Source organism: Elaeis guineensis, chromosome 6 (genome assembly GCF_000442705.2).
Source record: "Elaeis guineensis isolate ETL-2024a chromosome 6, EG11, whole genome shotgun sequence".
Lineage (NCBI taxonomy): Eukaryota > Viridiplantae > Streptophyta > Magnoliopsida > Arecales > Arecaceae > Elaeis > Elaeis guineensis.
In genome coordinates, this window is record NC_025998.2 from 116,130,329 (window position 1) to 116,145,182 (window position 14,854).

The window sequence follows — 14,854 nt, forward strand, 5'->3', positions numbered from 1 at the left end:
ACTACTCTATTTTCCCGCTTCACCGTATTAATGCCGAACTTTTAATCAGGACCGTCCGTTTGCCGCGGTCTTGTGTCCGGCTTGATTTCACGCGCGCGGAGGTCGCTCTCCCCCGTACGCTGACACCGACCCCTAAAGCCGAACAGTAGCACATGTCCCGTCCCATCGCGGGCCCCACGATTCGACGACCCAGATCGATCCATCAGACACCTGATCTCCGATTTCGGTGCCCATACTCCCCAATAAAATAATAATAATAATAATAAAGAATTAAACGGTCCGGCTTCTGCGGCAAGGTGAAAAAGGAGGTAAAAGAACTCCGTTTTTACTGCTTTTGAGGAGGACGCAAACCTATCTCGACCGTCCGTTTATTTCACAGAGCGTTGATGGACGGTGGAAGATGAGTAGTGGAAACGAGGAACATGGCCTGCTGGATTACTTTTTACGGTCCTGTTTTGGAAAGGGGCGATTCCTCGTACGACGAAAGGGAGAAAAAAATTGAAATGCCTTAAATAACCGAATTGCCCCCAGGAGCCACTACTGAAATGACCAAAATACCCCTATACCTCTCCGCAGGATCATCGCGCGGCTACCGAGGTCATTTTCGTCAGAAGAAACTGCAATTGCTGCCTTTCCCGCGGACGGTGTTTTCCGTAAATTTGATGAAGTATGAGCGTATATTTGTAAATTGAGAGAGGAAAAAGATGGCCCCTCTCCATCCCATCATCATCACGTATAAAAGGGTGACGAAGGAGAAAAAAAAAGGGGGGGTGGAAAAAAATAATAGTAATGGGCTTTTCTTTTCCTTTTTTTTTTCTTTTTTTTATTCCTACAGAGTGATTGGAGCTCGGAAGAGAGAAGGGAAGACGAAGCTACAGCAGCAGCCTCTCTCTCTCTCTCTCTCTCTCTCTCTGAGTTCTCTGGGTCGAAAGGTTTCGGTCCGGCGCTCGTGAAATCGTTCTTATTGCTGAATTGCCGTCGGGAATGCTCGATCCGTTGCGTTTTGTGGCGTTGGAGATGGAGATCTGGGGCATCTAGGGTTTAAGATGAGGTCTCTGTTAGCGTGGAGCTCGGCCTAACGTCTTTGGAGCTCGTGGTTTGGATTTTAGTAGGGAGAGGTGGGTTTCGTGGTCAGAAGCTTGGTTTTGGAGCTCCTGGTGGAGGTTTGGAGAAGCTAAGTTTCGGAGTCCAGTGGCTTGCGGAGGGTGAAGATCTTAGTAGTGTTTCTTTTGGGGTAAAGGTATCGTTTTGAGCTGTTAGGGGAGTTTCTGAGGTGAGATCTGGAGTGTTTGATGTTTCTTTGGTGCTTCTGGTTAAATGCATGGGTTTCCCTTAGAGCTTGGGTGGTGCAGACTGGGATTTTTTGAGGTTGTGAAGGGCTGAACTGGTTGAAAGCTTGATTTTGCTGAGGGATTGGAGCTTTGAAGAGAGATTTCTTCGCCGGCTTGGGTTTCTGTCGTGATTTGCTTGCTTGGATAACTTGGCTGAGGTATTTGGCTCTACTTCTTCAGTACGTTTTTCTTTTTCTTTTTTGTTTTTTTCGAGATTTCGACCGAGTAATTCTGAGGTTCTTTGGTTGGAGGTTAGTGCGAAGGATTTGGTTGGAGTTTTTTGTTCGGAGGCTTTGGAAACCCCATCTGGTCCACAATACTGGGGCGAGTCCATCTGGTTCTGTTTCCAAGAGTAAGAAATTTTGGCGTAAATCTTTGGGTTTGAGCTGGGATTATTAGGGTTTTATGTGCTGTAACTTCCTTGTAGTGAAGACGACGGATTGGAAACTTTAGGGCTTCAAAGTTGAAGGCTTGGACCTGATGAGAGTGGAAGCGAGCGTTTCTTGCAGTGGGCCTGGCTTCGGATGAAGAGCTTGGCGAGTTTCCAAGGGGTTTGTGTCATCAAATGGAGGTTTTGATGCCATCTGTTGGGTTCTCTCATATTTTGTGTGGTCATTAGCTGGGTGGAAAGGCAAAAGCGTTCCCATAGGGAGAGAAGAAATCAAAGTTTTCAATATACTTGCCTTCTAAGGGGAAATTTTATGGAGTTATGACAGCGGCTAATCAAGCCAAAGCAAACAAATATGATTCATCATTACATGGGGTGTCTTCCCTTGAAGATTTCATTTGTTTGTTGAAGATAGGGGGTGGTCGTGGTGCTTTGGAGTGGTTTATTTTAGGGTAAAACTATTCATAGTTTCAGGATGAGGCTCTCAACATCGGGACTTCCTCAGCAGACACAGGAAGGTGAGCTTTTAGGTTGCTTCTTTCTGGTTTATCTAGAACCTGGTATTTTAGCACTTAAACGATTTATAGTTTTAACATTTGGTTTGGTGTTTGTGGATCAACAGAATTCAGCCTATGCAAGTTTTTTTTTTTTTAAAGGAAAATTAAAGAATTAGGTTATCACTGGCATGGTTTCCTTATGTGGTTTTGGCAAGAAAGTTCTTATCAATGCTGGAAGTTCATAATTAGGTTACTTTCCCTAGCTGCCTTGCTTACAGAAAGATGCTTTTGTGTGTGTGCTGTATGTTCGAGTTCTTATCAATTCTAGAAGTTCATATTTAGGCTACTTTCACTAGTTGCACTTGGTTACATAAGGATGCTTCATATTTAAGTTAACTTTTCGAGTTTTCTAAAATTCAAGGATTACTTTTCTTGCTGTATTAATTTCTCAATATTTGTGCGTCTGCGTGCATGTGTGAGTGTGCATGTGTGAGTGTGTGCGCCCGCGCACCGGTGTCATATTTAAGTTACCTTTCTGAATTTTCTAAAATTCAAGGATTACTTTTCTTGCTGTCTTAATTTTTCAATGTTTGTTTGTGTGTGTGTGCGTGTCATATTTAATTTACCTTTTTTAGTTTTCTAAAATTCAAGGATTACTTTTGTTGTCGTCTTAATTTCTCAATGTTTGTGTGTGTGTCTCATATTCAAGTTACCTTTTTGAGTTTTCTAAAATTCAAGGATTACTTTTCTTGCTGTCTTAATTTCTCAATGTTTGTGTGTGTGGATCATATTTAAGTTGCCTTTTCGAGTTTTCTAAAATTCAAGGATTACTTTTCTTGCTGTCTTAATTTCTCGATGTTTGTGCATGCTTGTGTTCATGTTCTTATCAATGCTTACATAGAGATGTTTCATATTTGAGTTAATTTTTTGAGCTTTCAGAAATCCTTGACAAGGATTACTTTCTTTCTATCTTAATTTCTCAATATTTGTGTGTGCATGCCATATTTAAGTTTCCTTTTTGAGTTTTCTTAGATTAAAGGATTACTTTTCTTGCTGTCTTACTTTCTCAATGTTTCCTGTTATATCGTTTTGATTTTAATTAGGTTTGCTGATCAAGATAAAGCAGTATTCACTGTGTTTACATAGGGATATTATGAGTTTCTTTAAGTAGTTTTTTCTTGTTTGATAACTCTTCAGTATTTCTGGTTGGTTGTAAGGATTGCATTCTTCAATTTTGGAAGAACTTGCATCTGATAAATGCCCATGTTTTCATGGCTATGGACATGGCTATTGTAGGATTTAAAGTGAAATCACTTTTGGATAATAGACCCAAGCATACTCTGTTTGGTTATGCATCATCATGTTTTTTTTTTTTTTCCATGGATGATAGATGCTTGCTTTTCTGCTGTCCATCTTCTTCTTAAGTTTTCTATCTCTTAAAATTTACAGGGGAGCAAAAGTGTCTGAATTCGGAACTATGGCATGCATGTGCTGGACCGCTTGTGTCTTTACCTGCTGTTGGAAGTCGTGTAGTGTACTTTCCTCAGGGCCACAGTGAGCAGGTCAGTTTATACATGTACTGCTGTGGATGATTTATGTCTCGACAAAGTTCATACTATGTTTTGCACAACTTGTAGCATGTGTTTCCAAGATCTGCTCTTGAGGGTGTCTTTTACTACTTTAATTGTATAATTATAAATTTGAATAATTTAGTGAATGGTCATGCTTCAGTGCCTTTACAAAGAAAGCGGTGTTACATATAGGTGAAGTGGATGAGTGTATTGAATAATTATTATTGCATTCAACTTAGCTAGGCCATGCAAAATCTTATTTGATCAAGACCTTGTAGTCATATCGCATAGTATATTTGGTTTTCCTTGTCCTTGGAGAATTCAAATAAATGATGCTTGATTTTACCTGCAGGTGGCTGCATCTACCAACAAGGAAATTGATGCTCACATCCCAAATTATCCAAACCTACCACCGCAGTTGATCTGTCAGCTTCACAATGTAACTATGCATGTAAGTTTCACTCAGACAAATATTGGTTGATGTAGCATGCCTATCTATAACCTATTTAATGAGTAAATTCCTGCTTGACAATTTGCATCTCAGGCGGATGCAGAGACAGATGAAGTTTATGCCCAAATGACATTGCAACCCTTGAGCCCGGTAATTGACGGCACTTATGCCTGTGATCTCAATTTGATTGTCCAGTGATTGATTTTCATAATCTGTATATATTGACATATTACATTCCATAGGAAGAACAAAAAGATCTTTATCTTCCTGCTGAACTGGGTACCCTGAGCAAGCAGCCAACCAACTATTTCTGTAAGACACTGACTGCAAGTGACACCAGTACGCATGGCGGATTCTCTGTTCCTCGCCGGGCAGCTGAAAAAGTCTTCCCTCCACTGGTGGGAAAACATTACCTGATCAAATAAAATTTTTATTTTTTTCCAGTTGAAACCAATTTCTATCTTATGTTTAAGATTTGTGTGAGCTTATCTTTTGCTTTGTGCCTTCATCATTATTCCCCCAGGATTATTCCCAGCAGCCTCCTGTGCAGGAGTTGATTGCAAGGGACCTTCATGATAATGAGTGGAAATTTCGTCACATTTTTCGTGGTAAGTTTGTGTGGCTTCCGGTATGGCTAGAGGGTTTTTTCTTCTTCTTCTTTATTTATTTATTTTTTTGGGTGGGTGGGGAGGTGGGGGGTAAAAGTATTTAATACCTGAACTAGAGGTCTACCTGTTGCACAAAACGAAAATGACTGATGTCTTTCATGATCGTCTTGTTTTTAATACAGTTTCAGTGTGGTTAGTGTTTTTTTCTTTTTTCTTTTTTTAGAGAAATTATTTAACGCCTGAACTGAAGGTCTACAAGTTGCACAAAACTCAAATGACTGTTCTCTTTCATGTTGGTCTTGCTTTTAATATAGTTTCAACACAAGATATAGCAAAGTAGTCAAACAGTTATTGTGACTTTTTTTTCATTTGTGTCATATATTTTACGAATGAGTGATTGCTAGTTGTGGAGTTAAATTACATTAATCCTAATCACACAGAAATGTGGGGGATCAAATAGCTGCATAACAAAGTGAGGTTGATAAAGTGGACATGCACTTTGAGTTCTGTCGTTGCCTACGTCTCTGCAAATAAGAATTATTAGAGATATTATAATCTATTCTTGTATAAAATGGTGAAGAAATTTCATGTCGATATGATAGGATCGATAAACATAAATATTCTGAGGTTGGCACTGTTTTTGAGAGATACCATTAGAAGTGGAGACAGGTGAAATTTAGAGTTGCACTAACAAACAAAACATAAATATGCTGGGATTATTCACTCCATTTGGGGTACTAGAAACTGGGAGGGGAAAAAACAGTAGCCTAAAAGAAACCTGGACTTAAGTTGTTAAAACTAATTTGAGAAATCTAGAATGCTGAAGGGATTTATTTCTTATAAAAGCGAACAACTTGTCTGATCTTTAATTCTCTTGTGCCAAGCATTCATGCATTTACAAAGCATAGTTGAATGAAATTCTTTTTCTTTAGTGGAAGTTGATCCAGTGGCAGCTATTTATTGGGCATATTATTTCTGTTGTATTTGTAAGGATCTTGGGGGATCCACATATCAGTTAGATCGTACTTGCAGGAATTACTATCAATATAAATTGATGATTATGAGTTCTGAAAAGATACTGTATAAATTTCCCATTGATCTCTTCTTTATTGCTGGTTAGCTGACTTAGTTTCATAATCTTGTGCTTACCATCCTCTTGCATAGGCTCTGAGGCATCAATTGTATGTGAGAGCGAGGGAATTATGCAAGTTTCTTTTAAATACACACATGTTGATATTAGAGTATTAAAACAGTGCTTTCACCAAGAATGGATAGCCAATGGATGTTTATTTCAATCTGCTCAGTCTTTCTTTCTCTAAGCACAATGAATTAGGCCCCAGCTAAGACAGTTTTGTGGGAACACAGAAATATCGTAGCTCCTAAGTGATTGATGATAAGTGATTTTCTTAGAACCTTTTTGGCAATTGCTTTTTAATTTTCTTTTTTGTACCTGTTTAAAACTTCGAACTATTTATGCAGTTGATGGCTCCAGACCCACCATTCCTTTTTTGATAAGCTACTTATTTTCACTCTGTTATATTCATATAATCTTCCCAGTTATGAAATATCAATTTCCCCTTCATCTGGAATTCTAGATCAAGGTTTGATCATTCTTTGCTTTCAAACTAATTCTCGTCTATATGTGAAAATTATTCTGTTTGATCTATTTACAAATGTGTCACTATTGAAGATCGGTTATGATCTTTTCACCAGAAGTGGCATTTTATGTAGTTGTCCCACATAATGGATGGTAAGTCCTCTAATAATGCATCTTGTCCAATCCCTATATGGAAAAAAGATGAATTGTAAGTCCATGTGGTGCTAAGTTCGGAAGAATTGCTGACCTCTTTTTAAGTGAAATGTATAACAGTCTTTCAGAATAGTTAGTTCAGAATTAGCTTGCCTTCCCATGTGGTCTAAATTGTGGAGATGTTCCATATATGTTGGGATATCTTCATCTTTTTTCCTCGTGTATGATCCATGAGATAGTTCTGGATACATAATAATTTTAGAAAACCTTAAAGCTTGCTTTAAACATTTTAGAACCAGCTTTTAATTTCACATAAACTCTCTAAATAGTGTCAAGTCCCTATAGGGATGGGATGAACAGGGCGTGCCATGAAACTTAGAAGGCCAATTGGTGGATAAGGCAACAAACTGCCTCGTAGTTTATGTGGCTTAAGAGGTTTAATGTAGATCACATCATATGGGCTTTGGCTGAATACGTGCCTTCATTATTGTAGCAAGATGGTTCGATTATCCATATAATTATTTTTGATGAGGACCACATATTATTTTTATTGTTGGCCATTGATTGACACATGAGCTAGTGTGTTCAACATGATTTGCATTTTTATTAAACATGTTCTTGATGCAGGTCAGCCAAAGAGGCATCTTCTAACAACAGGATGGAGTGTTTTTGTAAGTGCAAAACGATTGGTTGCAGGTGATTCGGTCATTTTTATCTGGTATGATAATGCCATACCTCATTACTGTAGCATGCTATAATAAACTTCTCACTCTTATTGCTAATTTTTGATTTATTGCTTCTATCAGGAATGAAAATAATCAGTTGCTTCTGGGTATTCGACGTGCTAATCGGCCGCAAACAGTTATGCCTTCATCAGTATTATCATGTGATAGCATGCATATTGGACTTCTTGCTGCTGCAGCCCATGCTGCTGCTACAAATAGCCGCTTTACTATATTTTATAATCCGAGGTAAACATAGCACATATTGTGGGAATTTATCACATCCACTCTTTCCAAGTTATATTGACTTGAATCTTTTGCTTCCAGGGCAAGTCCTTCTGAATTTGTCATACCGTTAGCTAAGTATGTTAAAGCAGTTTACCACACCCGTGTTTCAGTGGGTATGCGTTTTAGAATGCTTTTTGAGACAGAAGAGTCTAGTGTTCGCCGGTAGGTTCAAACTAAATCTTGTTTCTCTGAAAATTTCATTTCCTGAGTATTTCCTTTTATAAACTCTAAAACTTTTTGTTGAGTATGTCCATGTATGTGTGTAGACAAAGACAAATCCCATTCAATTGGGTATTTTTTAATTTATGTAGCTACTAATATGCTTCTGTTTTTTTCACTTAACATTACCTTTTCATGTTTCATACTTGTTTTCATATCATCTTAAATGTTGCCTGTATTATATTCAGTTACATGGGCACGATCACGGGGATTAGTGATCTGGATCCTGTGCGCTGGCCAAACTCACATTGGCGTTCTGTAAAGGTATTTATAATGCAAAACCTTTTGTCTTTTATGCTTTACCAGAAACCTTGCTATATTTACACACAGTTTTCAATTTTGACATGATACGCCTCATTTTGGGGAATGCTGTTATGTGGAATTTGTTCACCAACAATTTCCTAACACATCACAGATGAATGTCATAATTCTGGTTTTGGTGGTTTAGGTTGGTTGGGATGAGTCGACTGCTGGGGAAAGGCAGCCAAGGGTTTCCCTTTGGGAGATCGAGCCTCTGACGACATTTCCAATGTATCCATCTGCCTTCCCTCTTAGACTTAAACGTCCATGGCCATCAGGACTGCCCTCTTTGCATGGTATGCTTTATGTTTGCATTTTGAAATTTAATACTTGGTTAATAGTCTCTACCATTGAGTGAGAGACACTTTGCTTCCATGTCTACCTCTATACCCTCACCTTACTCCCAAAAATCACGTGAATTGCATGTGTCTGTTTCTAGTATGTGTAATTCATATCTACCATGCATCAGCAGGTGGCAAGGATGATGAAATTGGTCTAAATCCTTCACCTATGTGGCTTCGGGATGGAGACCATGGGTTGCCATCTTTGAGTTTTCAGGGACTTGGAGTGACACCTTGGATGCAGCCTAGGCTTAATGCTTCAATGCTTGGTCTCCAGCCTGATTTGTACCAAGCAATGGCAGCAGCAGCACAGCAGGAGATGAGGACTGTGGATCCTCCAAAACAGGCAACATCAACAATTCTACAATTCCAACAACCTCAAAGCTTAACTAGCAGATCTACTCTATTAGCAAGTCAGATTCTACAACAAATGCAACCTAACTCTCAGCAAGCCCTCCTTCAGACCATTCAAGAAAACCAGGGTCAGAACCAAGCTCAGTGTCAGTTTTCTCAACATCAGTTGCTGCACTACAACTCATTTGGCGATCAGCAGCAGCAGCTGCAGCCACCACTGCTTCAACAACAGCAGCCGCATCAAAGGTTACAACAGCAGCAGCAGCACCAACAGTTGCAACAGCAGCAGCATCAGCAGCAGCACCAACAGTTGCAACAACAGCAGCATCAGCAGTCACAGCAACAGCAAATACATCATCAGCAGCAGCATCAACAGTCACAACAGCACCAGCAAATCCAGCAGACACATTTGTGTAATCTTCAGCAAATCCCTAATGTTGTTTCAAGCCTCTCACAGCTTGCCTCTACTTCTCAGTCCCCATCTTCATCATTGCAAACGATATCTTCTTTTTGCCAACAACAAACCTTTCCAGGCACCACTATGAACGCAGCGTCCATCTCTGGCGTATCCCCCTTGCATAGTATTTTGCGCTCATTTTCTCCTGAAGAAACATCGAACATTCTTAATTTGCCACGAACCACCTCATTAAGCACTTCAGGCACATGGTCATCCAAGCGATTAGCAGTTGAATCCATGCTTTCTTCTGGAACTCAGTGTGTGCAGCCCCAGGTTGAACAGTTAGACCAACAGTCAAACATCTCTCAGCACTCTGTCACTTTACCACCATTTCCAGGGAAAGATTGCTTGCTTGACCAGGAATGCAACACAGATCCTCAAAATCATGTGCTTTTTGGTGTCCATATAGATTCTTCGTCTCTTTTGATGCAGAATGGCATAAAAAACCTCAGGAGTGTTGGTAGTGAGACTGATTCAACAGCCATGCCCTTTCTGACTGCTGCAGGAACAGATTTCCCATTGAATCAGGCATTAACGAGCTCAAATTGTGCAGAAGAATCGGGATTGTTGCAGTCTCCTGAAAATGGGGGTCATGTGAACCCACAAAATGGAACCTTTGTTAAGGTGAAAAATTCTCTCCTCCCATCTGTGATCATTGATTTGATTTATTTATTTTATCATTATCATATTTAACTTTATGTTTGTTTTATGAAGCTACTTGGGATAATTTTTTTCTGAATGCTACCGCAAAACTTTGTAATGCTGTAAAGAAATACTGAATTATGGAAACATGAGTCTAACTTACCTTCCAGATTGTTGTGCACCTCTGGCTCCTCGTTATCTGGATAGTGTAGATCAATGTGCTATATTACATTTTGTCACTGTTCTGATTCCATGGTAATTATGCCGCTGTTACATGGATGTTATTTGTTATTTTTATGATGTTGGGTAATGGTTTGAGAGATGCTTGTTGTTTTAAAGGATTTCCTGTAGATTTTTGTTCTTGCAAGATATGTAGTTAATACGCAAGATTTGCATAACTGATGCTGGGACACGTACTGATTGCCTTACCATATGGTACGGTATATGGTTCTATGCTATGCTAACTCATGGCATACTGACAAAGGGGTGGGGAGGGAAGGGGAGAGGGGGAAGGAATGAGAGGAAGAGAGAGAGGGATGGAGAGAGAGAGAGGGAGGGAGGGAGAGGGGAGGGAGAGGCCGATAGAGGGAGAGGGCTTTTGAGCCCCCTCTCCTTTGGCCGCGGTGTAGTGAGAGAGAGAGGGAGAGAGAGAGAGGGCTTTTGAGCCCCTCTCCTATGCAGCATAATAGGGGCGGAGCTTCTGAGCCAAAACAAAACAGGGGGCTCCATCTCCTTTATTTTATTTTTGAAATTTTTTATTTTAAGTCAGCAGCGGCCTCTGTCTCTCTCTCTCCCCCTTCTTCCTCTCCGTCTCCCCTCTTCCCTTTCCCTCTTCCTCCCTTGCTCTCTTTATTTTCTTCTCTCTCCTCCCCCTCCCTTACCAGTTTCTTGAACTGAGAAACGGAACCAGGCCGGTCCGCCCCGGTATGTCTCGGTATGCCCGAACCAAGTAGTTCGGGCAGTAGAGTGAACCATGGTTAGTAGTATTAGCATTATCTTTTACTTGAATTAAAGTTTGCAGAGGCCAAAGTACTGGTACAAATGACTGTGTAGGCAAGCCAAGCTCTTTGATTTCATTGATTGCGATGCATTGTCCTTTTCACTGATGGGCTACCCCTGTATTGGCAGGTTTACAAATCAGGGTCCTTCGGAAGGTCACTAGATATTACCAGATTTAACAGCTACCCAGAGCTGCGAAGTGAGCTTGGGCGTCTGTTTGGCCTTGAAGGCCAATTGGAGGACCCTATGAGATCAGGCTGGCAGCTTGTATTCGTCGACCGGGAAAATGATGTTCTTCTCCTAGGCGATGATCCCTGGCAGTAAGTCCTTCATGCACTTGCCTTCAGATATATGCATGCTTTCTTGAGTGTTCTTTACATGAAAATGGAGCTGTTGCTTCGCAGAATCATAGGGCTCATTGAAAACAGATGTATGCTATAACGTGAATCTTGTTACGACGCTTGCTAGCAAGTTTAGTATAGTTTTTTAGATATCTACTTATATTAAACTTATTAACTGATGTCTGACCCACTTACGGAAATTTCTACATGCAAGCCAGTATGCCTGCAACTCTACCTATTAGTGTCATGGTTTGGTTGGTGATTGCTTTTGCCTGTTTTCTTGCAATTCTCCATGTAAGGTTCAACCTTAGCTCTGAGTTAATGGTATACAACATTTTTGACCATACCAAAAAATTTGGAAGTTGTTTAGGCAAGCATAAGATAAAGAGGGTATGAAAAGAAGAGGCAAGTTAAAGTAAATTTTGTGGGGAAAAAAATTAAATTCTGTGAGGAAAAAAATGTTCTTTTCGGCAATTAATGATTTACAAGTGTAGCTTGACTTGTAATTGCGCCATTGGATCCTGCTATCATGACTTCAAGCGAAGTTTTTCAGAGCAAAGCATGTATGCATACTAAATAAGTAATTATAGCAAATGAGAGGCAGAGTCATAAACTTGACATCTCAAATGGATGCTTGTATGGTCAAGCATGCATGCTTGCTCAAATACTTAAATTGAGATGTAGCCTCCCGCAGAAACCTTTTTTTTTTTGACAATAAATCATATTTTTCAATGTGGAAACCATATTATTTGCAAAAAATAAAGATGTCAAGTTAACAAAATAATTTTATGTGGATTCCATTCGACACATTGCATCTAAGTGAGTAGAAAGCCTTTAAATTACGTCAGTTTCTTTTTTGAAAGAAAGTGATGTGACTTTGACATATGTGAATCATTCACATTAAACAAGAAGCACCATTGACAGCTTACCAAAAGAATGTACAGTCTTAGTAATAGTTTCTGTTACCTTATTTTTTTCTCTCATTATAATTGTCAGATTTGTAGAGAGATGAGAAACCGATAAAAGGAAGCTGCTTTCAAAAACTGGTCTGAACTGACCCAGACTATATGAATTAGCCCGTACTGGTTTGTAGCAACCGTTATTGGTTCATGCTAACGGGCTTTTTCTTAGATTAGCATAAATTGGCCTTCAGGTGAAAGTCTTAGAGGTGACAGCCAAATGCTATAATGGCCTTGTCAATTCTTGTTTATTAGTTTCTATTATTCAACCTGATCTAGCTGTTTTTTCCTTCTTGAGTTTCTTTTCTTCTCTTTTCTTTTTTCTCATGTTCTTAATTAAGGTCCTTGGTATCCTTTTGGTTGAAGTACCGAATTTTTTATGTTCTTTCAACCTCAAGCATTTTATAACACAGTGGTGTTGAACCTTAGCTCCCCAGAAGCATATATGTTGTAGCAAACCTTAAGTAGTGTCACTGTGCACAGTATCATATTCATGACGGTTTTAAAGTGATTATAGTATATCACACATTGCCGGAATGCTAGCACACGCTGACACATAAGAGACACAAGTCTTTGGTTGTGCCCTTCATGATTACGTGGTTAAACCATATGTTCCATGTCCATTTATAGCATTTACTGATACAGAAGCCTGCCTACAAATAGTCTTTAAGATATGCAAAAGCTTGATCGGATAACTTATTTTATGATTTGAACTATTTGGGTTCAGTTCATAGGTACAAGCAGCTTATGGTCTCCTCGACACCATGTCCGTGTTTCACTTTCATAAATGGATCGATCACTACAGTCCTCTCAAATTTAGATTTATATTTATGTAAATACACTTTTGAACCCATTTTTGATTATGTTGTTTGGGTGATGACAGCAATATCAATATATCTCATATAAAAGCATCTTTTATTAGAGCATCGGTTAGCACATGAAAATGCAGACTGATGTGAAGTATTAGTAGCTTGATTAGTTTGATATGCAATTTAAACACCAGTCTAAAACATGCCAATATGGTTGCATTTGTGACATTGAATTCTATATTGCTCTGCATTATGCATCAAGGTTCAATCTATGACATTGCTTTAAATCTTGCCAGGATATGATAGGAGTGTAATGCGAACATAATGTTCTGATGAAATAATGTTTATGTTGACCATTTGGAAATTGTGCCTTTTGCAGAGAGTTTGTGAATAATGTCTGGTGCATAAAGATTCTCTCACCCCAGGAAGTGCAGCAGATGGGCAAAGAAGGCGGTGAACTTCTGAGCACAGCCCCAAGCAAGAGGCTCCCAGGCAGCGGCTGTGATGGATATTCGAGCAGGCAAGACTCAAGAAGCATGAGGAATGGGATTGCTTCTGTGATGCCTCTGGACTACTGAAAAGAAATAGGAGAATAGAGAAACATGAGATCCCATGAGTTCGAAGTCCAGAACTATTGTCATCTTGTTGTCTTGCCTTCACACAGGACTGGTTCGTCGCGTAAGTAGCTTGGTCTATGGATGTCTAGTAACTGTATTATATGGTAATGGCACGTGACTTTTATATACTTTTTGTGAAGCTAGGCATTTTTATTATCTTTTACTCTGTTCTTGCATTGCTTTATCTCAAACTTGTTGAAACCAATCCCCTACCATTGTATTTTGTGGTGAATGATTCTTACATCAGGCTTCAAAACGGCCAGGCATTGTATTTTGCTGCGACAGTGTCGCCAGGTCCACCTCACCTAGTCTTAGCTGCACTATTATCATCTCTAGATTGTAGGATACCTCAAAATCCTCTAAAATTAGGACGTATGACAACGCTGTTGCTGTATGGGAGATTGCCGCTAGCCGGCTGTATCATTCTTCCTTGTTTTGTAACAATGCTTTGAGTATCTGATCTGGTAGTCCATCTGTCTCAGCAAATGAGGCCTCTTCTAGAAAATATGTTCAATTATGTTTTTTTTGGAAACAAAAAGAAAGTTGTTTCCTTCTTTGTATGAATTTAGAATCCTTTACCAGCTACTAGATTGTGCTTAGTGGACAATCTCATCTCTATGTAAGCATATCATTTTTAATCGTGGTTGGTGGCCTGGGGGAGATAAAAGTGTCCTTTTCCCTGCTGGCTCTATCCATTGTTTTGCTTCATGGATCCATATTTATCAGTCCTTTTCCAAGCTGAAATTGCAGTCGGGAAAGCTGCACCATCTTTAGTGGTGAGGTATTGTCATCCTCAATCCACCCGTTTGTGCCGAGCCCACCATCTGCCGATTTTGTTGACCACGGCGACTGAGATGTGTTCACCAACCTAATGGTACCCTCCTCCTTGCTTGCTGTTGGATTTGGCGGCATCTTCGCCCATTATCTTTTGGAGATTTGCAATCGCTGTCGAATCTTCGGCGGGGGCCCCTTGGCCTCTTGATCTGGTCTCTTTCCTCGCTTGGCACGCTGCCTTTGATGTTCTTCTCCAAGATTGAATCGGAAATGGAAATGGATTTGGAATTGATGCTCTCTCTCCCCTCCCCCCCACCCCCCCCCGCCCGGTCGCTTTTCCAGACCTAATCATCTATCAATTTATGGTGTCTGGCCACCCGACTGGGGAGCTATAACTATGGCTATAAAGGTGAACGATGGGGGGGGGGGGGGGTCC

General features: G+C 39.9%; 1 protein-coding gene across 2 annotated transcripts; it reads left to right on the plus strand.

Moving 5' to 3' along the window:
- Positions 1-818: 818 nt before the first annotated feature.
- On the plus strand, positions 819-13,820 carry LOC105046697 (auxin response factor 17). 2 transcript variants are annotated; one of them, XM_073259631.1, is made up of 14 exons: positions 819-2,237; positions 3,666-3,778; positions 4,140-4,238; positions 4,332-4,388; positions 4,481-4,636; positions 4,762-4,846; positions 7,224-7,314; positions 7,403-7,567; positions 7,646-7,768; positions 8,014-8,089; positions 8,274-8,421; positions 8,598-9,901; positions 11,048-11,238; positions 13,407-13,820. In XM_073259631.1, the coding sequence occupies exons 1-14, from the start codon at positions 2,195-2,197 to the stop codon at positions 13,603-13,605; spliced, it is 2,850 nt and encodes a 949-aa protein (XP_073115732.1). In that variant the 5' UTR covers positions 819-2,194; the 3' UTR covers positions 13,606-13,820. The 2 variants fall into 2 exon arrangements, with proteins under 2 accessions (XP_073115732.1, XP_029120852.1); XM_029265019.2 differs by having other exon boundaries at positions 1,653-2,237; positions 8,595-9,901.
- The last annotated feature ends 1,034 nt before the right edge of the window (positions 13,821-14,854 follow it).

What these genes read in the sequence shown, in the direction of transcription:
- LOC105046697 (XM_029265019.2), top strand. Translation starts at nt 2,195, where the DNA reads ATGAGGCTCTCAACATCGGGACTTCCTCAGCAGACACAGGAAG. An exon ending in AAAAAGTCTTCCCTCCACTG is followed by an intron (nt 4,637 to 4,761) that starts GTGGGAAAACAT and finishes TTATTCCCCCAG; the next exon opens with GATTATTCCCAGCAGCCTCC. An exon ending in ATTTCGTCACATTTTTCGTG is followed by an intron (nt 4,847 to 7,223) that starts GTAAGTTTGTGT and finishes TTCTTGATGCAG; the next exon opens with GTCAGCCAAAGAGGCATCTT.